Genomic DNA, 24,826 nt, shown 5'->3' with positions numbered 1-24,826 from the left:
ACCAACAGTGCTTGCCTAGCTGGCTGTATGCACCTACGTCAAGGGTCAGAGAGGGTTTGGGGGGAGTCTCATCCTTGTAAGATCTTTTGATGCATTCTGGGGACTCAACTGGCTTGTGAGCAGAAGGTTGTCAGTGTTATTAAATTTAGGATTAGCATAATTCCCGAGTAAGACAGAAGTGGTGCTTCTGTTTCCACTACAACTTTGTGTGAATCATCCCATTGTACTCCTCCAAGAGTCCCATGAGGAATATGCTGACATTATCACTGCTTCACAAGTGTGGGCACTGAGACTCAAAGGGGTTAAGTCATTTTCCAGCTGGCTCAGCTCATAAGTGATGGGGCTGGGATTTGAACTCAGGTTCGTAGGATGGGATCCTGATCCCAAGCTCTTCCTTTACCCAGATGTTTGATTGACAGATAAGCCCCATCCAAAACCACAGTCCCTATGTTCTGCTGATGTTACTTCTAAATGTTTCTTCACTCTGTCCCTCCCTCTCATCCAGAATGCGGGAGTGTCCTTCGACTGACATTCAAGGCCTCCCATGGTGTGGTCTCCTCCCAGTGCCCCTGTCACTCTTAGCCCCCACTCTGTGCCGTCCTAATAGTGAGTCACTGGACCTTTGCCCTCACACGACTGCCTTCCCACTTTCCCCCTCCACCTTCTACCTCATCTCACCTCCTTAAGTTGTATTTGGCCTCTAGATCTGGCTCAGGTGCCTCTCTGTGAATCTTTTAGTAAACTCCCAGGTTGAGTACAATGCTTCCCCCGGAATTCATAGTGTCCCAGGTGAAATGGTGTGGCCCACTGTGCAGACATTGTCTCTGGGTCTTGCAGGTCCTGAGTCCCTTCATCTTTATGCATCTAACATCTGGCACAGTGCCTGGTTCATAGTAGGCCATCAATAAATACTAGTTGAGCTTCACTGCACTGAATGGCCATCCATTCTAAATCAGGCTATGCTAGTGGCTATGCTAGTTAATCCACAAAGTAATTTTTTTTTTAAAGAAAGGTGTTATTGTGTCCACTTTATAGTTGCAGAAACAGATTCAGAGAGCTTATGAGCTTGTTGAAGGCTACTCAGTGCCAGACGTGTGATTTCATTTGAACCTAAATGTTTCTAAGATCATGCTCTTTTCACCTGGCCAGGCTGCCTCACCTAGGGTGTCTGTATAAACAAGGATGGAAAGGTGAAGCTAAAAGATTCATCTCTAATGGTGGATTTAGTTAGGGTCCTCAAGTAGAGGGTGGGGTTGGAATTAGGGAGGAGGGAGGCTCCTAGCCTTCCTCCCTCGGTAGTTCCTCAGAGAGGTGTCCCCTCAGCAGCTGGGCGGGGTAAGGTCGCCCCAACCTTCCGCACTGCAGCCAACTCACCCACAGCCTTCACTGTCCCTTCACAGACTTTATTTCTGGTCCTTTCTGATCTTGGGTCCCGGTGCCTTCCCTGTGTCCCCAGCCCTGGCAGAGTTTGGGGACAACTACCGTGACGCCCTCACCGTCAGGTGCTTGTGTCCAGATGACAGATCACCCTCCACTTCTGTTGATGCCTCTTTGGCATGGACACGTCTTGCAGGCATGCTCATTCTGGTCACTCTTTCGCGTGGTTCTTCCAGGTGGTGTACTTCACGGCCACGTTCCCGTACGTCGTGCTTGTGATCCTCCTCATCCGAGGAGTCACCCTGCCCGGAGCTGGTGCTGGGATTTGGTACTTCATCACACCTAAGTGGGAGAAACTCACGGATGCCACGGTGGGCTTATGCTTTCATTCACACCCCAGGGATGAGTCTCGCTCTGGGACAGTTTGACAAAAGGGGTCAGACTTCCTCCCCCAGGGTATCTCGCTGTCCGCGTTTACAAGGTCCTGATAGCCTAGGACCATTACGCACTCGGGAAATCTTTAACGAGAAGTGGGCAGCTGGGGGTTTTTTGTGATCCCTGGAGTGGTTGTCCTACGTAGCTGTCCTGTATCCGGGGTTGAAGTGCAGGCGAAAATGAAGAATGCAATGCCCGTAATAGCACTGGGCCACCTCACACGACTCATTGGGTACTAATTATAGTGTGTTGGGAATGGAGTTTTGCTGGGTGGAAAATAACAGCCCTTAGGCAAACCACAGCAATTATAACTTAAAGGGCTCAGGCACATTTGCAGACTTCTGGCACACCCACATGGAGCCAGCACACATTTGGACTTCCTCTTTGCATATTCTGTACAGGCATATCCTATTCTCACATTCCCAACCCGAAAACCTCCAAATGAGGGGGTGATTGGCTGGTAAGTGAATTTCCTCACCTTGAAGAAAAATTGGCTTATACACAGTATATTAAGAACCTATAGCTTGGATTGAGTTTGGCTGCATGTAACAGAAAACCCCAGGTAATGACAGTGTGAACAAGACAATTTTCTTTCCCTTTGATGCCCGGAAGTGGCCCAATGTACATAGTTAAGCACTGGTTGGGTGGCTTCGTAGAGTCCCAGGCTCCTCTCTCTCTGTCCTCACGTGACTCACTTCTGTGTAGTTGCCAGAACCCCTGCCATCATATCCAGCATTCCAGGTAGCACAAAGAGAGTGCGGTAAGAGGTGGAAATAGGTACCCTCCCTCTCTTAAAATAAAGGAGAAACCCCAGAAGTTCCACATGATACTTGTTTTTCACATCATTGGTCAGAAACTAAATCATAGGATGATCTTCTCGTAGCTGCACTTCCCCCTTGATGCAGGGAGGGGGTCCTTTCACTCGATGAATGGCTGTCTTTACATGAGACCACAGCTTTGTTACTCAGGAATGTAGGTGCACACTTGCCAGCACAGGATTGAACTTTCTCTTTGCACATTATAAGCACAATTTAAACACTGGGTTTAATTTATAAAAATGATGGGAGGTCTATTGTACAAATCACATAAACCTCTAGCTCTGACTCCTGAGTGGCCATCTGGAGTTTTATGGGGACAATTAAGAGAGATCACCAAGAGAACCAAGAGGCGTTGTCAGCCAAGTTCGAGGAGGATGTGGCACCATGCAATCCACTGTGCTGAGGCCAGATGGTTTTACTAAGGCAAGGAGCTGTAGAACGCTAGAGTTTTAATACCAGCTGTAATCTGTAAGGACGTCAGTTTGAGAAGGTATTTCTTTTGTACCCATGACTACATTTGCTGTTCCGGTTATTTATCGAGCACGTATGCAGCTAGAGAGAGGGCTGTCCCCTTCTGTTCACTTCTACGTGGCAGGACGTACAAGCATGACCTGTATGTGTAGTCTGGTTTCCTCTCCTTCGATTAGAATGGAGGTTTAATCTCCCAGGGAATTTACTGCCCCTTTTTGGCTTCCAGCACAAATGATGTATGTTTCTCATTTGTGTTGGTGTGCCTTTCCCCCTGGGGAGATGATGTGGCCCTGACTTTGGGAGACTCCCCTCCCCTCCTCCAGTGACCTTGGATCTTCTCCCCCTTTGCCTCCCAGGTATGGAAGGATGCTGCCACTCAGATTTTCTTCTCTTTGTCTGCTGCATGGGGAGGCCTGATCACTCTCTCTTCTTACAACAAATTCCACAACAACTGCTACAGGTACGTGGAGGCACTTGATAACCCAGAGGTGGCTGCTGAGTGGGAATAAGGTCTGGGAACAAATCAATGGACTGACTCATCAGACACCTAAGGCCACACCATACCCTCACACGTAACCTGAGGTAGAGCCAGAGGGTTGCTTCCGGCATAGATGGAACCACCTGCTAAGTCCTAGCTGCCGGCTTCTGGTGGCCTGGACCCCAACCTGCAGGGCCGACTCTGACACATGAGCTCAGTGGCTCTTTATGTGATGGGGTTGAGCCTCCCCAGAGGTTGCTGTGCAGCTGGCTGTGTCCCGGGATAGTCATTTGTGAGCTATCTAGTCTATGGATACAGTTGTATGCTGGTCCCTGATGCAGTATGGTCACTGTCCCTTGGCAAATACATTGCCAGAGACCCCAGTAAGAAAGGCAGCAAGGTACGGGGGAAAGAGAACTCTGTTGATGAGCATGTTAATTCACGGAAATGTTAGTAGATGTGGTGGGCATCTTTTCACAATGTATATGCGCATCAAATCATCAGGTTGTATACTTTAAATATATTACAGATTGTATTTTTCAGTTATACCTCAGTAAAGCTGAAAAAACAATGCAAGATTTGAGTCCCTTTCCAGATCTATTAATCAGAATATTTGGAGGTGGGGTGTGCCCAGGAATCTATATATCCAGAGAGGATCCTCAGGAGATTCTGATACATAGTGACATTGAGAATATTTGGATGGTGTGATGTTAGGGAAGCCCAAAGACCTCCACCCAGGAGAGCCTGGAGAGCTCCTGGAGGAGATGATGTCTGAAAGTTAAATACATCTACGACAAACAATAAGAAAATACAGTCTATTCTATTGTTGGGCTGATCTAAAATAGAAAAGAAGGAAGAGAGGAAGGGAGAGAGGAAGGAAAGAAGGCAGAAGAAGGGAGGGAGGGAAGGAAGGAAGAGAGGAAGGGAGGAAGGAAGCAAGCCAGCCAGCGCTAGAGTCAGATGGAATTGGATTTGAGTTATGACTTCATTTACTAACACGTGAGACGTGGGCAAAATACCTCATGTCTCTGAGCCTCTTTTCTCTCATCTATAAAATGCAGATTATATATATATATATATTATATATAAATGGAGAGGTAAGAGATAATGTATGCAAAGTTTGTAGAACAATATTGCACACATAGTAGGTACTGAATCAATGGAAGCTGCCATTATTATTATTTTCTAATAATGTATGAGATATTTTGTGAATGAAGAGGAGAAGATTATAGTTAAGCTGTGAGCTGAGGTGGTTGGGATGGCTTCATGGAGGTGAGAGCTCTACTGGGCCAAATTTCAGCAGGTGCAGGGGAGGTGGGAGTTTATTTCAGGTGGCAGGAACAGCTAGACGTGGGAATGAGACTGAATGTGATGGAGATGTGAGGTGGGAGCAGGTCTGTGGGACTGGAACAGAAGGTGTGTATGCAGGAGGCTAGAAGGAAATGGGCCTGAGCTGGGCGGAGGCCAGGTTGGAGACAGCTTTTGTACTAGCTTGCTAGGGCTTCCATAACAAATACCGCAGAGTGCGTGGCCTGAACAACAGAGATTAATTGTCTCACAGTGCTGGAGACTAGAAGTTCAAGATCGAGGTGTCGGCAGGGTTGATTTCTTCTGAGGCCTCTCTTTGGCCTGTAGATGGCCTTCTACTCCCTGGGTCTTCAAGAGGCCCTCTCTCTGGGTGTGCATCTGTGTCTTAATCTCTTCCTGTTAGGGCACCAGTCATGTTGATTAGGTCTCACCCTAATGACCTCCTTTTTACCGAATTACCTGCGTGAAGACCCTATCTCCAAATATAGTCACATTCTGAGCAGCTGGGGTATTAGAACTTCAATATATGAATTTGAGGGCACACAATTCAGCCCATAATGGCCGGAATGCCAGCTAAGGTATGTGAACTTCTCTGGTCACGGCTGCTCGTGAACTTATGACCCAAGAATCAGTCTGAACACTGTCCAAGGGGACGCATGGCTCTGTGCTTTGGTAAAAAGGAGGCTCTGTGTTGTGGCAGAAAGAACATGGGCTGAGGCAGTAGGTCTGGGTTCAAATCCTGACCCACAATTAATTAGCCTATTTCTTTCCCTGTGCCTCAGTTTCCTTATCAGTAAACTAAGGGGCCAGATAAGGTGGGTTGTTTACTGAACACTTGCTCTGTGCCAGGCTCTGCACTGTGCAGAACATCACATGGTTCTCTCCTCACAACCACCTATGAGAAAGGTGGGGTCATTGCCACCATTTAAAATCACTGTGGAAGGAAATAATTTGCTCAAGGTCACGGGACCAACAGGTGGGAGAATCAGGATTTGAATTCTCTCTGAGGTTCCATCTAGCTTGACCTCTCTTTTGAGTCTGGCCAGGTTGGCTGGACAGGCAGGCTGGGAAACTGCAATTATATTGCCAGTAGAGGGCGCCAGGGTGAAGGCAGAGGGCCGGTCTCCTAGCCTGCCTCAACCCCTGGGCGTTTGTGTGCCCCACCCCAAGGTGTCCTCAAACCCTGGTGGCATTTCATGGTCCCACCGCCTTCTCTTCTCCCATATATGATTCCTGTCCTGGAGTCCTTGAAAGGCTCCATCCTGTCCGCTTCTGCTCTGATGGACAGTCTTGCCTCTGCTACTTTGATGAGGGCAGCCCTGGTTCGAGAGCACGTAGAACTAGAGTCTTGACCCAGAGGCCCTGGAATAGGGCAGTTAGGAGAAATCTTTGGTCAAGACTGGTTGTTCCTTTCCGGCCCACAGTGAAGACATGTTTAGAAATGGGCACGTACACACATACACATGTGCATTCAAACTCAGGGGCACACATTTGTGTGTCCTTCTCCTTGTGCCTTCCTGCTCACAGAGCGCACCTAATGGCAAACTCTTGTCTCTTCCCCAGGGACACTCTCATTGTAACCTGCACCAACAGTGCCACGAGCATCTTTGCCGGGTTTGTCATCTTCTCGGTTATTGGCTTCATGGCCAACGAACGCAAGGTCAACATTGAGAACGTGGCGGACCAAGGTACGGTGCGTTTGTCACCCCGCTGGTGCAGGACAGGCTCCAGGCTCACCTCACGAGCTCCTGACCTATGCTCCCCTGGAAAACTGGCCTTCTGGAATAGGAGATGGTGGGACAGCCCAGCACCGCCTTGTGGAGAGACTCAGACAAGCTTGAGTAGGAAGCTCATGCAGGGTCAGAGCTGGCCAGTTCCCAACCAGAGGGGCTGGTAGAGAAGCCCCATTCCTGCTTCCTCTCCTCTCTTTGGTTTTCCCTTTCCTCTCTTAATGCAGCTCCAGCCTGAATAAGTAAGATCTATGCCTGTTATGCCTGTCAGGGGAAGGTGGAGGATTCTTTGGGCAGCGCCCAAAGAGGATTCTCCAGCACCCTGGAGCTGATGTGGACACAGCCCGCTGTACGATGGCATCCCTCGCAGAGGGTCTGTGGCAACCGAGTGCTCATGCCTACTACCCGGAGTACCGACTTCAAAGCAGCTTTTCCTGACAAAGCATTTTCTGTTTGTTAGGTCAGGTGTGCTCTCAGGGCCTTCTGCTTAGTTAGCAATGCAGACCTGCAATTTTTTTTTTTTTCCCCAGTGAGTAGAAAGGTTGGATGGTGGTGGTGGGAAGGATGTAGAAAAAAATGTTTATTCTCCATCCAAGTGATCCCCATATTAATGGCTAACATTTATATGGTACTCGTGAGTTTATAGAGAGCTTTCATTTTCATCTCAATCTGTATTTCCAGCACAGCGTTTTTGTAGATAGTGTTTAATATTTTTATTTAACTCTTTGTTTCCTCCCAGCCTTACTCCACAAAGGATCCCGTGATTAAGGGATTTCATTGTGGCTACTGTCTGTCATTTCAGTCATTCTCTAACCAGATGTTCGTGGGATGCCTTGGTGTTGGAACCGCACCGGGACTGTGGGGACAGGACAGGGCTTCCTTCAGGGAGCTCACTGCCATTCCCAGATCATGCTCCAATGCGAGCACTTGAGGGAACTAACTAAGCCCTAGAAATGTCACCTTCTCCTCGGGCTGCTGCTGGGCTCTCTGCTGGCTCCCCAAGGATAATTAATTAGGGCTTCAGTGATGCTGCTGGTGCACAGTGGGCCTCAAAGAGTTAAAGAGCTGGCATACTCCAGGGGGGTAATTACCTCTGCCAGGAGAGAATGTTAACCCCCCAGGGTGTTTGCTTCTTCAGCACTGCATTAAATTAGAGTTGCTGAGTGAATGCTACCCCCCTGCCCTCCTTGAAACCTCTCAAGTCCCCGGGGAGCAGGGAGGGGAGGGAGGGGAGAGAAGGTCTTGTCCTGGGGGGGGGGGGTGCCTGTGCACCCCAGCTGTCCTCATTTCCTCTAAGCAGAGTAGCTGGAGCAGGGAGGTTCTGGCTCACTTTTTAGCAGATCTGAAGTGTCTGTGAGTTTTGTGACATCCCTGAGCTCATCGTGAGCCAGTGGCCATGTTGCAGGGTTATGATTCCTGAGATGTGTGGCCACCTTAGCTAACTCTTCTGAGCTCTTTCCTGCCCCAGGAAAAGAATTTGGAGGCACCTGTCGCTAAAACCCAAACAGAATTTTGTTTTTCCTTTATAAAGAAAGACTAAGACAATTGCCCATGTTTCTTTCTGAAAACTTCCCCTTTCCAGAGTTTTTTTACTTCCTCTGATTTAAATGGGGAGAAGAGCACTTCTTACAGGTTCTAATGTGTTAAATCTCTGGTTGTCACTGGCACAGGGACAGAGTGCCTCATTCCGCATGAGGGAGTGGGCACTGGCTCATAAGGCCTCCTCTCAGACCCCCTGGGGTAGCTATCCCTTCATCTGAGTTTACACACATTCTTAAATGTGATTGGCAGGATGTCTGATTTTCTCAGGTATGATGGATGCTATGCAGAATCCAGGAGAGACATCTGGGGTCGGGCCCGCAGTCAATGTCAGCCCCTCCCCCTCCTAGCTGAGCCATGTTGGCATGCAGACATTCGGTACATTTTTGCTGACCCAACACTAGTAACTGTGTTTTGGTCTTTACTCCAAAACAAGTTCTCTTTAGTGACCTAACAATATTCTATTTTGTTTACCACTCCCTTCTTAGGGAGGCATTTTTGTCAAAGTCATCGCTGTACATCTCAGCCATATCAGTTTGGGGGGAGCTGAGGATGGGATTAGTGATGACACCAGCTGTCCTCTGCTTTTACGATGAGCATAGGGAAGGGGGCATGTTCTCAGTCATCTACCCCAGAAAAGCACCTGCCTGGGAAATCAACCTTTAGGGTCACCTGCCAACCACCTTCTTTGCTGCCTGTGGAGCTGAAACTCATGGTCAGAATCCAACCAGAAGCTCTATCAGCAGCAGAAATGCTCATCTACCCTCAGATAGACTGGGTTAGACCAAAGTAGATGAACACAGATGTGCATATTGGATTTAGAGTTCCCAGATCTAGGTCCCTAATCATTCAGAGACACTGCTGATCAAAATGAATACTCTCAAACAGGACTGACCTTCCATCCAACTGTCTGTCTATCACTGGGATGCCAGTCCTTCCTTCCAAAGGCACAGTTCAGGCAGTGTACCCTCTGAGAACTTTTCCATTCGTAATAGGCTTCCCAGCAGAGTGGCCGTATCCAGTGTGTTGTGATCGGTTGTATTGCATTGGCCAGAGCCCTGGTTGTGTTTTTAGAGACTCTCTAGGATAAAGCAAGACAGAGACCTCCTGTCCAAGTTGCTGACATGCAGAACCTCTTTGATCTCCTCTCATAGGAAGAGTATTGACGGTCTTTGCGTACTGAGTTCTCACTATGTCCAGGCATTGTTCTGAGCCCAGTGTGGGTACTATTATCCACATTGGTAAGGAAACTGACGTCTGTCCAGAGAGAATAAGCCTCATCTAAAGTCCCACAGCTGGCAAGAGGAAGAGCCAGTTTTTCAGTCCACAAGGGAAATGGAGTATGCCCTCCAGCCACTGGGCTATACTGCCTCCCAGTGGGAGAGGAGAGGAACAGGACTCGGACTCTATGGGACATAAAGGCCTCTTTGGGGAAAACTCTGCTGGGGCTCAGTCAATCCATTTTTCCAGTGGGGGAGAAAAAAAACCCTGAACTCTACAAAGTAATATAAAAATGTATTTTAAAAAAATCCACTTCCCAGCCACCTTAGATACACTGAGTTTGCTGAAAGTGATGCCTTCACCTGTGTACTTCAGGGAGGCAGATGTAATAGAAGCAGGCCGAATATTTTGAAATCATTTCCTGCCCCCTGAAAAAGCAGTAAAGCCCAAAGGGCCAAATCCTGTTAAAGCAATCAACCAGGTCCTCGTGTCGTGGCCGTTTCAAGACCTTCTTGTCCGCTTTATGGGCCCGGCTGTTGCCAGAGCACTAAACTGGATTCCTTGGTGTTCTGTATTTGAGACCTATTTTGAACTGTAGTTTAATACAGACTTTTATGGTTCACATAGGAAGCCTTCAGAGGCTGGCTGTGCTGTCTGTTCAATAAATGCATAAAGCGGGGGTATCTTAAGCATTCAAGGCTTTATATTTTAAATACCCCAAGGCCCTCGGCAACATTAGGAACTGACAACCTGATAAATTCCAGTTTAAAAAAGTGCTGTTATGCTTGAGTTATAAAAACTCCAGGTGCTGCAATATCTGATTTCCAAACGTGCGGTGGCTGTGGATTAACCTGGCATTCGCTTGTCTCTGCCACTATCATTTAGTTTTCTGTTTACGAGGAAATCTGTAACTGCTGGGTCTTTAGCGATCGTGGGTCACAGTAATCTTCCCAGTGAGTCTACGAAGCAGGTAGGAATGTCTGGCAGGCTTTGTGAGAGCAGAGAAATGGCAGCTCAGACCTCCTCTGCCAAGACCACGTGTTGTATTTGCTGAAAACCCTGAATCAGAACCGCTAGTTTCCAAGTTCCTTGTCCACTCATAATCACAGTGAATAATCTGTGGGTTCTGATGATGTGCGAGGCATTGGTCTCAGTGCTGTGCCTGTGCTGTTTCATTTGTTCCTCGTAAACACCCTGTGAGGTATTTTTGTTAATCCCATTTGACAGATGGGCAAAATTAAGGCTTATAGAAATGAAATGGCTTGTCTTGAGTTGCATAGCTGGAGTCCTAGAGTCTGAATTTGGACCTGGATCTGTCTGACCATTAGAGTCCAATTTCCTTTAACCTTTACACTGTGTCTCACAGCTCCCTTTCCCTAACTAATTACCTGTGGATTGATGTAGCTCTGTCTTTACCAAGCCTTTGAAGGCAAGATAATAAAAGCAGTAGATGGATTCATGATTTACGCAAAAGGTTTCTCCTGGAGGAGTGACTAGGAGGAAAGACTGTGAAAGGCAGGAAATGATGTCATTCTTGGTGTGGTCTAACCTAGTGCTGGGTTTCTCAACCTCAGCGTTATTGACATTTGGGTTGCATAATTCTTTGTCATGGGGACTGTCCTGTGCATTGAGGGATATTTAGCAGCATCCCTGGCCTCTGCCCTCGAGGTGTCAATAATCATCCCCACCCCAGTAGTGAGAGTCAAAATTGTCTCCAGATATTGCCAAACGTCCCCTGGGTCAGGGGTGGGGGCCTAAACTCACCCTTGGTTGAGAATCACTGTTCTACAGGGTAATTATTATATATGCTCCCCCAACTCATCAACACAGAGATGGGGGGTTTTGTGGCATATGTGTGGGATACAGCCTGGCCTTGGAGTCTGAGTTTCTGCTGTGGCACTATTTTTAGCCTCACCTCTGAATTCACTGAAGTGTGGGCCTGATTCCCTTAGTCCTTCCCTTCAAGGAGTTTGAGGTCTAACTGGGGAAATGAAAGGAGATGAAGAAAAAAAACCAGTGGAAGCAGCATATAATATGTCTGTGGAGAGGCCCCTGTGGGCTTCCTTCCAGGAGGAGGGGGTCTGGAGCTGGGCCTGTGTGCAGTCATCTGTCTTGTTCCTTTTCAGGACCAGGCATCGCATTTGTGGTTTACCCAGAAGCCTTAACCAGGCTGCCCCTCTCTCCGTTCTGGGCCATCATCTTTTTCCTGATGCTCCTCACTCTTGGACTTGACACTATGGTGAGCCGCGTCCCCTTATCAAAGGAAGAGCCTGCCCGAGGCCCTTCCTGAAGACCCCCTCGCCTGCTTCCTCTGTGCAGCCTGTGGCCAGGCTGGCCTTGGTGGTCTCTGAATGTTTCCCCGAGCAATGTAGGATGGTGAGGTACCTGTCCAGGGCTCAGGACAACTTTGTATTCATGGGTGACTCGTGGGGTCGTGCAAAGAAGCCGTTCCCTCTCCTTCCCTCCACTCTCTGTGCAGGTTTTAGCCTGTGGACTTCCATCTTTGGTGTCACTTTGCCAATGCAAATTCTGTGGGGCTGGATAAGGGGGAATAATATGAAGTCGATTTTAGGGAGATTGCCGTGGGGCTGAGACTGCCACAAATCTTGCCGGCAGGGGCTCAGACTTTAGTGGTTGGCGCAAAGAGGGGTTTTCCTCAAGCTGAAGATCAAATTCGAGGTAAACTGGAGGAAAGGAATTTACATCTCATGAATACCAAGTGAAGCTTCACATGTCCTGACGGATGAGTGTGTGCAGTCTCTGGGGGCTGGATATGCAGTTTCTAGAGCTCACATCCTTTTGGATTCCCCTTGCTGGCCTTGTGGGTTGGACCCCAACAAAGCCTTTTAGACCCATCAGGGGAATGCAGTCCTAAGAACCAAACCTCATGCAAATACCTCTTTCCCCGGTGGGAAACACAAAGGACCTTGGGAACCTTTTGGGTCGGGTGGTTTGTCTCAGATGCCCCTCTCCTGGCACCGTTCCAGTTTGCCACCATCGAGACGATCGTGACCTCCATCTCAGATGAGTTCCCCAAGTACCTGCGCACACACAAGCCGGTCTTCACTCTGGGCTGCTGCATTTGTTTCTTCATCATGGGCTTCCCGATGATCACTCAGGTGAGCTGCCTGCTGGCCACAGGCTTGGGGTGGGGCACGTGGGGGCCCTATGGCTATCTGCTCAAGACTCTTAGTAGTAGCCGAGTCACTGCCATTCCACTGTGGACAGCACCCAGTCATGAGGGATTCTGGCCACAGATAAAAACCCATCACCTTGGCTACTAGTGTTACTTGTAGCATCTTCATAATTGAGATGTCGCTTCCCTGAGCCAACAAGGCAGGTGTGTCCTACTTTTAAGAAAATAGAATACATGAAAATCCAAATTTACTGACCAGAGAAATTCCCAGTTGGTTACTCCTTACACACGGGAGTCAAACAGCTATTGGATTCCTTCTAGTCCTGCACGTTAGCTCGCTCAGTATACGTATTGCTTTCTCTCTCTCTCTCTCTCTCTCTCTCTCTCTGTGACCTTGAGCAAGTCACTACTTTGGGCCTTAGTTTCTTCATGTGTAAAATGATGAATTGGCATAAGATTGTCTCTAAGCCTCATCTGTCATGGAGAGGCATAAAGAGCAAGGTAAAGGTGCAGGGGGATGTGTGAGGAGTGCCCAATGACACCTAAAGGTCATATGAAGGTCAGGGGAGTGCAGATTTAGGGGTAGAGCTGTCTATTGCTTAAGGCAAAAATGAAACCATCTGCCTGCTTTCACATATACGTCTTCAGATGTTGACCTTTGCCTTTTAAGAGTGAGATGTTAGATCACTTTTCTGTGCTTGTTTTATTGATTGGCTCAGAGTCTCTTGAGGAATTGCTTTGCTCACATGGCAAGGCCCCCAGCCTGCATACTAGATTGGGATTAGGTTACCACTGTGGAGGGGAGGGGAGAGCCTTTGACTCCTGCTTGTATCTGACTCTCCTCCCCACAAGGCAAGGATTGGCCGTTCTAAGTGGGAAGAGCCAGGATCCAAGCCCGCTGGTGTTGATCGTTTTCTTTTACCTACCAGGGCGGAATTTACATGTTTCAGCTTGTGGACACGTATGCCGCGTCCTACGCCCTCGTCATCATTGCCATTTTTGAGCTTGTGGGGATCTCCTACGTGTACGGTAAGGAGATCGCCATGCTGACTGCCAAGGGAGGACTTAGTGTCATAAGGCATCTGTGGCAAGTGGGTTTTCCATATATTATAAGGTAATGACAGGTTTAATTGCGGCTCTTTGGGAAACATAAGAGGGCTGCACCGTTAGTTCCAAATTTGCCTTGGGACCACCGTGATCCGAATTTAACTGAGAAGCAAAAGGTGGCTGATGGTGAAACTCAGAAATCCCGCTTTGTTTCAGAAACTCCTAAGACCATGCCTTTGGGTATGGTCTGACACGTGATGAGTTAGGATCTGTGGACGTGCCAGATTAGGGAGGAGGAAAGCTGCTTTGCAGGTGTGAAATTATTTCCTGGTCTTGCAATCCTCATCGAGCTTGAGGCAAGAAGTAGCTTCAAGGCTGGGCCTCAGATACCACAATGAGAAAAGAGACCACCAGGCTCGCTGGTCTTAGGAAACTTTATTGACATAATGGAAGTCTGTCATGCAAGAACTCAATCCGAGCTTTTCCCAGGAATGAACTTCCAGTTTCCTTACAGTTTAGTCTGTCCTATTATCACCATGGCAACCTGCATCCCATAATTAATGGGGGCTATTATCAAGAACAATAGGAAGGTAGGGCAGCAAATGCCATCTTTACCTTTTGTGTGGAGGTGCTTGTGCTTGGTGGGGGGGTATCTCACCAGGGGATCTCCTGGCCCCCTTGTGTGCACTGCCAGTCACACAAGCAAGCCCTACTGGGTTCAAGGCACTAATGACTTCTCCGTACCTGGAAGTCTTAGAACCATCCACAGACTAAGGCCTCCCTAACATAGATAAGGTCACCAGAACCAGGAATGTGAACAATGCCAGTAGAGACTATTTGTATATTAAAACCAAAAAGACATAGCAGCATGCTCTAAACTAAAAAGAAATGCAGGGTATCACTTGGAACACATGATACACATAAAGGACAAATGTCTGGAGGAAGAGGGGTCAGGCCAGACAACTCTGCAGAACTCCCCCTTTTAATTAAAGCTGGGGGCCCAGAAAACTTCACTGTACGGCCAGGTATCTATCGTTGGTAGGAGCATCTTGCTTTTAACGCAGTTGTTAACTTCCTGCCCGACAGGTGCTCAACAGCTTCTTGCTCTCCTGAAAACTTCATTAAAATGGAGGGGTGGTGGTGATGATCACGATGTGAAAAGGAAACGTCTTGGGTGCAAAACTTGGGTGCCCCAGAAACAGGAAGATACTACAGTCATTTGGGTGTTGGTGGAAGGGACATTGGTCTCAGTCTAGAAATCACATCCCCGTTGCCGGGAGAGTTTAGTTTCTGCTGGCCAGAGACATGGGGCCAGCACTTTGGGCGGAAAAGATAGCCTGGAGTCGGCAGTGAAGGCTGATTGAGGACCTGCCGTTGAGTCAGGGTGAAGTGTCAGAGAGCCTTCTACCTAAGCAGACACTGGCAGGAACCCAGTCAATGTACCACTGTGAATCTTAGCTCTGTGCCCAGACACCAAAGGCTTTGCCACGGAGAGGCAGGAAGAGGCCCAGAGGCCCCCTTTTGGAGACTCAGCCCCTCGTGGTGGTCCGCTGGCAGAGTCAGGACGGAACTTCATTTGCAACCTTGGACCAAGTGCAGAGAGCTGTCTTGACCTCCTCTACTCTGTATCCTTACTGCCGACTGCCACAAAAGGCACACTTGCACAATTCGATTCTATAAAACAGTGCTTCCCAGTGTGGATTACATATATCATTAAGATAGAGGCCTTTAAAATTTTCTGTTTTTAGAAGTGAAATTGCGCCCCCTCCCCATTATAAATCCGATAGTAGATTTCTTGGTTTGGAAGGAAAAATAAACCCTGAGTGCCTTAGTCCCTGAGCTGTTTCAATTTTTCTGGGACCATCAAGGAAATTATCTGGACTCTAAGAGAGCTGGCACTCAGCAGCCTCCAGAACCAGGCCAACTCTGTGTTGAGCTCAGGGTGAGCGCAGTAAGTGGGCATGAACCTCTGATTTGGACCTGGATAGAATTTTAAGATTTTTTTTTTAAGTTTATTTATTTATTTTGAGTCAGGGAGGGACAGAGGGAGAGGGAGACAGAGAATCCCAAGCAGGCTCTGCACTGTCAGCATGGAGCCCGATGCAGGGCTCAAACTCACGTAACTGTGAGATCATGAGATCATGACTAGAGCTGAAACCAAGAATCAGATACTTTACTGACTGGGCCACCCAGGTGCCCTAGATCTGGATAGAATATTAAGAAGTGAATCTTAGAAGAAAGGAAAAGCCTGAACATGTATATAATTTATACTCCAGAAAGTGGTATGTTCTTTACTCAGATGATGAGGCCAGACTAATGCAAAGTTAGTCTTAGGCCATTTAACATAGACCTGTGAAGAATGAAAATGAGCCTGACTGATGTGAGGCTCTCCCTTCCTGACTAAGCAAGTGAATGCAGAAATTTGTGTTTTCCTTTTGGTTCTAATAGTCTCTAGACTCAAGATTCCAGAGGATGAAGAGGTCATTTGAACACATAAAATATGGTGGGTGTACTTTGCAAGTTTTATCTTTGGATTTGAGTAGCTGATTCAGGTTCTGCAGTCAGGATTCCTCAAAGGCCAATATCTGGGTTTGAGGGATCCAGGTTGAAAAGTGGAACTCCCTATGTTCTGTGTAGGTGAGATCCCTTTAAGAGATTTTTAAATAAATAGAGTCACTTGGAAAAAATGATTTGTACCTTCCTGGAGCTCATCAGTTCAGGAGACTTCTGTCTGGGGGATCTTGTGCCTGAACTGCTATCACAAAGACCTCCTGTCTGCTATCTGCTAGACTCTACATCGTGTGTTTCCTCTAAATTGCAACATGTTAAATTATCTTGCTTGTGTTTTCAACTTTGGTCAGTTACTTGTTTCATATCTCAGCCCCCAGACTGTCTTTCTCCACATCCTCATGAGGGATGTTAGATTCACACCAAACAGTGGCTTTTACGTGATGGAATATGTCCTTCTTCAATTCTTGTTACCCATCCTGCAGGCCGAACTCATTGAGGGTTTTCTAGTACAAAACAAAACAACCAAGTCTCTCCAGAACTCTACGCATGCAAGCTTAACTTTGTTCCTCATGACTCCACCTTCTTTAAGAACATTGTTGACTGAAATGTCACTGTCTGCCTCTCATTCAGAGTGCAAATTCCCCCAGCAACATTTGCTGGGGCTCAGTAAACTCACACAGGTAAATGTGTGAGTAAACGAACAGGTATTTATTAGGTGCTTACTGTATGTCCTGTGTGCTCCTAGGAAGGTGGGGAGGGATATTCAGGTGACCTGCCAACTAGCTCCAGGAAGAGTAAGGCCACTTCACACTTAACATTGAGAGGAAGGTCAGGACTAAGCCGCACATTCCTGGTCAGGAGCTTTCGCTGCCCAAAGATAAAGGAGGGCCAGAATAGCCAGGACAAATCTCAAGAAGGTACTGTCTGAGAGAGAAAAAGATATAAAAGAAAATAAAGACTGAGATTTAGTGAGTGTTGAGCTTATTGGTAACCAAGGGGAAAAATATGAGCTAACACATAGGGTTTTGGCTTTTAGAGATGGGACCTTCATTATAAAGGAGCAATTTAAGGTACACACAGTGCCAGAGGCCTAACTTGTGGGACCTAGTACAAAGTGAAAATGTGGAACCCCTCATTAAAAATGTACTAAGAATTTCAAGATGGCAACCAAAGACCATTAATCCAGGGGCAGCACCCTTCTGAGTGCGGGGCCCAGTACAAGTACACAGCTCACATGCCTGGAGGCCAGCTGTGGCTGCACAGGAGGGAGAGCAGCCCCCTGAAGATCATGTTTAGACCAAGGGCAAGGGTATGGTTTATAAAGACAGAAGCCACAAAGCTGCATGGGTGAAAATGATTGGTTGGTTGAAACAAGTTTTTTATTTCTCAGTTTAGGGTTGGTTGGTTATAAGGAGCTTGTGGGAACCAATTTCTGAGCCCCAAATCTGTTTGTTGAGTCTAGAATAGTAGCCATGATTTACCACATTTTTCCTGCTGTTTTCCTGCTAACTCAGTAACAAGCAGTTGCTCAGATCCCTTTTGGAGCCTATCTTATCCCTCCAGACTCGAGATCATGCAGCAGGCAAGTCCCTATGCATATGCCCCAGGCTCCACGAACAATTCTTTTATCAAGAGTTAGGCCTTGGTGACTCGGTGGCTCAGTCGGGTAAGCATCCGATTCTTGATTTCAGCTCAGGTCATGATCTCAGAGTCTTGAGATCAAGCCCTGCATTGGGCTCTGCACTCACAGTGTGGAGCCTGCTTGGGATTCTCTCTCTCTTTCTTTCTCTGCCCCTCGCATGCACTGTCTCCCTTTCTCTCTCTCTCTCTCTCTAAAATAACAAATAAATTTTTAAAAAAGAAGAGTTAGGCCTTGAGGGTGAGGGGGATTTGGGTCAATGGAAAGAACAGAGCAGGAAGAGGAAGCCACATGAACAACGGCCTGAGAGGAAGGTAGCCATTGACACAGTAAGGGACCCAGGTGGGGACTTGGGTGAGTCGGCCATGGGATGGGTATCGCTGGACTGGGTTTAGAGCCAGCAGAGGGTAGAAGGGTTGGAGAGCCTGATCAGGAATGAGTGGGAGGCAGGAGGACGAATGCCTGGTGGCTCTCAGCCCGTTCTCCTGCGCTATACCTGCAGGGCCAGCCCACAAGTTGGCAGAAGGGGCAGAACCATCATGGGACCTGGAGCTAGTGGGAGGCCAAGGCCAGGTGTCCAGAGCCCTCATGTGAGTCCCAGAGGGGGACATGACTTTCCGGACACTGAGCTGGCCCTGGAACCCAAGCCTCCTCCCTCACCATCCCAGCACCATGCTCTCCGCATCAAACTCTGCCTCTTGCTGAATCTGAGCAGCCCCCATCTGCCCCTTCCTACAGTTCTGCGTCTAGCTCCTTTACCCCTCTGAGAAAGCTGGAGTGCTCTTTACCACCATCCCTCTCCTCCTATAGGAGGCCATCTCTGTGTCTTCCTCGTGTCTAACCCTGCTCTCCATCAAATCAGTTTCCCAGTCAAGCTGTACATCATCATCTCTTGGGGATGGTCTATTGGAGAGGAATAATCTGGTAACAGAATTGAAAACAATAGCAGAAACTTCTAGAATCTTTTTTTTAAACACTCAGGCTTCCTTCAGTGTCTTATGTCTATTTTTCTGGGCCTTAGCTTTGATTTCTATTCCTTTGAGTTTCTCCCCTCACTGCTCGGAGAGGCCACTCATTTGAAGGCATTTGATAACACTAAAGAACATGCACAAATAACAAATCCAAAGAGGGTCAGGTCAGCTGCTCATGGCATGAAGTTCTTGCCTGTGAATATAAGCAACTTGGAGCCTCTTTGTGTCATGGATTGACCTCTCCAGTCCCCCCAGCAAACCAACAAAGGCTCAGAAACAGAATACCTTTCCTGAGATCACACCATGAATTAGAGGCGGAACAGGGGTTCAATTCTTAGATCCTAACTCCCCATCCAGCACTCTTTCCCTTGTACCACATTGTGATTGACCCTGATCAGGGTTTAAGATAGAATAGGAAGCTCAGCTGCCACCTGAGAAACTTTAGAGTGAGTTGAGAACAGCTGTCTTTGGTGAACCTCCCACACCGTTCCCAGAGCAGGCTGCTCTATAGCTAACCTCAGGCTTGGCTGTCCTCCTTCATGGCTGCTGTCAGCAGGGCCTGGTGATTCATGATCATGAGAGTTAGCTGACATTCTGGGTCTGGGCTTGGCATGGAGTAGAAGCAAATAACAGGAGCTGAGGACTATGAAAGGTCTCAGGATCCATTATTTTGAGGATGATGGCTAGAGTGGACTTTTGAGGGTAAACTTTAATATTGAAGTATAACATCGTGTATACAGGAAGGAACACATAACTGAGTGTACAGCTGAATGAATTTTTACCCCTAGGTAACCAGCATCCAGATCAAGATATAGAATATTATCAGGGTCATTTTTAAAAAAGGGGTTGAGATGAACTATTTTGTTCCCTGAAGGAATACCAGTGTCTGCTTTCTACCCCAGCAAGAGATTGCTTTTTCATATCACATTATTCTTTCCTGCTGCCATGCAGCACAGAGCGGGCATTGAGGGGACAAGGCTAGAGGATAACTCTGGGCTGAGGTGGGGACAGGGGCACAGGTCAGGTGAAGGCAGCTCGTACAGGTGCTACACAGGGAGGGGATGGCCAAGGGTAAGAGATAGCAAGTGAGGACTGGAAGGGGAGCCCCCAGAAACTGAATCCCCCTGCTCCTCATGGGGCTAAGGGCAGAGGACCCAGAAACCTAAGGGGGTTGAGAGAGCCCGGGAACTGGAGGAACAAGTGGCCAATGTCTCAAACAAGAAGGTCTCAACATGTGCAAGGGATTATTCCTGAAAGGAGGAGGCATAGTGGAAATGGGGGCTTTCCCTGAGGAGTGCCTCTGCTCCTCTTGACCTGCAGGGTACCTACTTTTCACATAAATGACCAGAGGATAAAGCAATGGGGAGATTTAAGCTGAGGCTCCTGGGCCCCTGGTCAGAACTACTGACTCACTGAAGCTTGAATTCAGGGAGCTTTCCTGTCCCATCAGCATGGCGACCCACACTTGGGGGAAAGCCATGCTTCTGATGAGCTCAGGAAACAATGTGAGAAGCTGTCCCTTTCCAAAACCTTCCTCAGTGGCCCCTCCGTCCAAGGAGTAGCTTAAAGGTCTTGGTAAACTGTGAGTGTGTGGGGATGGTAGTTATGTGTGGCCATGAGAATAACCATCTCCTCTGCTTGATACTTCAGTGAAGTTGATCGGTGACCAGGACAGCAGTCCTTTGAGCTCCGACAGAGTGGGCAATGGCCGTTGCCATCTTACACAGAGTGAAGATAAATTGGCTCATGGAAGAGTGTCCTTGGGAGGGTGGGGACAAAAACTAATATGTAGTGACTCTCACTCTAAATCCCAAGGCTTTCGTAATACACTGTGCTTATTGACCACGATCGTAATGGATTTTGCCGAAGTTGTTGCTAAGTACATAAGGCCGTCTGTGAAAACAGCCGCACAGGTGACTATGCCTGGCTGTGGCAGTGCTGAGACGCCTGGGCTAGACTGCAACTGAGCTTTTTAGATGTTACCTTGGGATGACATTTTTGACCCTCACTGCAGAGCATATTTAATATCTATTTAAATGTTCAGTTTGCCCTAATCTTCCTGGCAGCGAATCATTTGTCTGATGGTTTCTTGCATAATAGGGGTCATGCTGACACCAGTCTGGGGCCATCCCTAGCCAATGGCACTTACTTGAGTGAGGGCCTCTAGACCCTGTCCTCCACCCTCCCTTCCCCCAACCCCCAGCCACTGCACCTCATGCTGTGTCCACTTGTCTATTTGCAGGCTTGCAAAGATTCTGTGAAGATATAGAAATGATGATTGGATTCCAGCCAAACATTTTCTGGAAAGTCTGCTGGGCATTTGTAACTCCAACCATTTTAACGGTAAGGATTGCACGCTTTATCGTGTAGTTGGATCTCGCCTATGTATGTGGTGCTTTACGTTTGAACAAGGTGTATTATTCTTGCCTTCCAGAAGAGGAAACTGAGGTTCAGAGAGATCTAGTGGCCCACCTGAAGGTGCTTAGCGGTGACTCATGCAGTTTGGAGCAACCTTACAGAACATTTCCTCATGTACTGTTAGCAGATTACAGTCACATTTCCCGCATGCTACCCACAGTCCGGGCTCTGTTCAGAGAACTTTATGTGTGTCACCACATCTCTCCCTCACAGCAGCCTTGCGGGGCTAGCGTTGCAGTCGCCTCCATTTCACAGATGAGGAAGCTGACACCCAGAGGCTATGTGACTTACCTAGCACTGCACACCTAATAATTAGCAACCACCGCCTGGGTTCGAGCCCAGGCAAAAGGCTCCAGGACTCTTGCTCTTAACCACTACTCAGTAGAGCTGCTCTACAACCAAGATAGCATAAATTAGACCTTTATGGTTCACTTTTATTGTTTTTTGAGAACTATCTCATCATCCTCAAGTGTGACAATGACATTTTGAGATCATCTAACATTCATCTTCTTAAAGATCAGAGCCCTTCATGTGTCAGTAGATCTGCATAGGGACTTGCATGCACATCCCGTCCCTTCCTTTATTGTGATACAGGCTGAAGGCTTTGCCTTAATTCACCCTCCAAGCACAGTAATTGACCGCGACCTTGTCTTTCCTCCGCTTCCCTGGCTTGTGATGGGTGTTATCAAAGCAAGGCGGCAAGAAGCTGGCTGTAGTTCTGGTTGCAGCCGGCAGGTGGCACTGGAAACCAGATTAAGACTGTTGTTTAACTTCAGCACCAGGTTCTCTAAAGGAAAACAAGACAGGATGAAGTAAAATTGTAAAGAAAATATGTATTTCCTTTTTTTTTTTAATTTTTTATTTATTTAAAAAATTTTTTTTAACATTTATTTATTTTTGAGACAGAGAGAGACAGAGCATGAACGGGGGAGGGTCAGAGAGAGGGAGACACAGAATCTGAAACAGGCTCCAGGCTCTGAGTGGTCAGCACACAGCCCGATGTGGGGCTTGAACTCACGGACCGGACCGTGAGATCATGACCTGAGCTGAAGTCGGACGCTTAACCGACTGAGCCACCCAGGCGCCCCTCTTTTTTTTTTTTTTAACTGTCACAGAGTGAATTTTAATCAAAACACCTCAACTGATTTCTGAAAAGACATAAGTTTAGACAGAAAAACCATTCAGCATTTATCTCCCTCTGCACTGACATGAACACCATACTGAGAGGCCCACATCAATGCTCACATTTTAGAGGCGATAATTTGTCAGAAAAGTCTCACTAGATCTGGGGCACGAAGGGTGAAAAGAATCAAAATGGATTTTCCAGTTTCTTGAGTTTAGGACTGAAATGTATATGAAGAGCTCAGGTTTACCTAATTGGTGGGGGGTGAGGGGGGGACTTTGAAACTCTCCTGCCTGGGGGCATTCTCTGGCTCTCCTGAGCTTCACCATTTCCCCCAGTCACCACCACATATGACTTATTCTTGGGTGAAATCAAGACCTGACTTTCCTTCCTGTCTTGGAAGAGATTAAGCTTCAGAGAATTTTATTATATTTTGCAGAAACATATCACATAAACATAAGAACCGGCACCACCATTTGTGGAGGTCTGTTTGGAGGAAGGCACTTTGCCCCTAAAGCTTCCGACTACTCTGCTTAGTGGGTGATTCTTCCCCCCATTTTACAGTTATGTAAGCTGAGGCCTGGGGAGGCTAAGGAGCTTGACCAAGGCCACAAAGCTTTCAGGAGGCAGAGCTGAGACTTGAATCCAGGGCTTCTAGGCCTCAAGCCCACACTCTAATAAATTTCTAGAAACTCAGTGCTTTCATTTCCAAGTGGAGTTTGGCCAGTTTGGAATTAAAATAATTCTAATCTCTGTGAGCAGAGAGTCAGGGAAAAGAAATTGCAGGGACTTGCTGTGTTTTTTGAGAAAGTTTCTCAACCATGATGTGCTTTCTTGATTTCAATTATGAAACTCCCATCAGAAACCTGTAGAGATCCCAGAAAAGCTCCTGATCCAGATTCCCCTTCTGTGTTTGGGAGCTATGGACAAGTAGAAGTGGTCAAATCCATTGTCAACTGATGTACCTCTCTCCTTCCTTGGCTGCCATCAGCAAAATGTCAGGGTGGTTAAATTATTATCTCTCATGGCCAGGCTTGTCTGAGGCAAGGTTTTATCAAAGTTGGCTTGGCAGAGGGAAATTTATGGCAAGAACAGGTGTGCGCACATAAGTTTGATGTGGAATTTGTGCAACTGGAAATGGGTACCAAAGGACCAAGCCTAACACTTATTTTTTGCCACTTGCCCTTCTGTAAAGCGAGTATTTGTGGTATGCTGGAATGAACTGAGATTATGGGTTTAAATTACTTAGAAACCTCTGAAATGAAATTGATCATTTTTATATGTGCCTTCTTGGATTTATAGAGCTATAAATATTCCCCATGCAATTATTGTATACATAGTCAGATCACGTTACTGAATTATGTGCACACATAAGCAGATGTATTGCTATTTATATAGTAAATGAAATGGAGTAACTTACCATAATTACATTAGGCCATACTTCCAATAGACTGGTTAATAAAGTTTATAACTCTAGGGGCAAATGTTTAAAAAGGGGCCTAGAGTAAGGCATCTCTTTCCGTAGGAGCAGCGTTTTCAACAGCCGTCTTCAGGCTCATGTTGCTTCAGATCAATACATTGAATTATTGTTGCATTGAAATAATCACTTGGCCCAGCAGCCTGGGCTTTGCAGCAATAATATAGATATGCCTTACATTTGTATAGTGCTTCATGCTTTTCTAAAACACTTCCATATATCATCTTTGCTGACATAATTCCCTCCAATCATTTCTGGGCCATTATTTTACTGCTTAAGATAGAATGAGATGTGCGGGGCGGCAGGGGGTGGGGGGAAGGCAGGACTTATGTCATCATTATTAGGTACATTATTCTCGGCTGCTACTATATTGCCGCTATGAACATGGGCAAGAACATAGTTTCTCAGGTCAGTGCTCCCCAAAGGTGTGGCAAGAACAGTTAGAACCCCTGTTCTGTCTTTTCCAGTGCCTCTCTTTGTGTTCCCTCATTCCCATGGGTGTTCCCTTGTTCCTTCTCAGTTGCTCTAAACTTGCTTTCAGAGGGTGCTCATTGCTCCTGTCGAAGTGTGCAGTGATGCAGATAATGGGCAGAAAATGACTCATCACCTCTCTTCAAATTGAGAGGGGACTTTTGAGTAAATATCAGACCGTTGTTCCCAGAAAGCCCCTGTGTGTTGTGTACGCAGTGTGAAATATATCCATTTTGTAGCAGAGAAGTCTGAGACATGAGGGTCCCTCCTCTAGCTAGCAGTGGAACCGAGATCAGCCTGCTGGCCTCTTGGCTCTTGGCCCACTGTTGGGTGACACGGCCCGTTCATCTTGAGTCGGTTGAGAGTGCGCCGTGCACCCACTCTGTGCCCCATGGTTTATTATAGGACTCAGCTTCAGGCTCAGTCACTGCTTGCCAACCACTCCTGGCCTCACTCTGCCAGCTTTAAAGGCAGCGCCTGGATACGGGCCTTTCCCCATTCAAGGAGAAGTCAAGGTAGATTCAACTCATTTATTTATTTATTTTTGTTTTTATTTTTTAATGTTTATTCATTTTTGAGAGAAATTGAGGGAGAGAGAGAGAGAGAGAGAGAGCATGAGTGGGCTGTCAGCACAGAGCCTGACGAGGGCCTCGAAC

The 24,826-nt window shown here is 47.2% G+C and overlaps 1 protein-coding gene across 2 annotated transcripts in view; it reads left to right on the top strand.

The window, feature by feature from the left end:
• Positions 1-24,826, top strand: part of SLC6A5 (solute carrier family 6 member 5) — a 66,037-nt gene that overhangs the window by 35,246 nt on the left and 5,965 nt on the right. For both annotated transcript variants that reach the window (XM_027072992.2, XM_053203380.1), the window contains 7 exons: positions 1,614-1,748; positions 3,458-3,561; positions 6,451-6,575; positions 11,504-11,616; positions 12,365-12,496; positions 13,443-13,542; positions 20,924-21,024. In XM_027072992.2, coding sequence (XP_026928793.1) covers positions 1,614-1,748; positions 3,458-3,561; positions 6,451-6,575; positions 11,504-11,616; positions 12,365-12,496; positions 13,443-13,542; positions 20,924-21,024 — 810 coding nt within the window. The remainder of the gene's footprint in view (positions 1-1,613; positions 1,749-3,457; positions 3,562-6,450; positions 6,576-11,503; positions 11,617-12,364; positions 12,497-13,442; positions 13,543-20,923; positions 21,025-24,826) is intronic.

The sequence above is a fragment of the Acinonyx jubatus genome, chromosome D1, assembly GCF_027475565.1.
Source record: "Acinonyx jubatus isolate Ajub_Pintada_27869175 chromosome D1, VMU_Ajub_asm_v1.0, whole genome shotgun sequence".
NCBI lineage: Eukaryota > Metazoa > Chordata > Mammalia > Carnivora > Felidae > Acinonyx > Acinonyx jubatus.
Note: the sequence above shows the minus strand (reverse complement) of the source record. Positions and strands in the feature narration are given on the sequence as shown.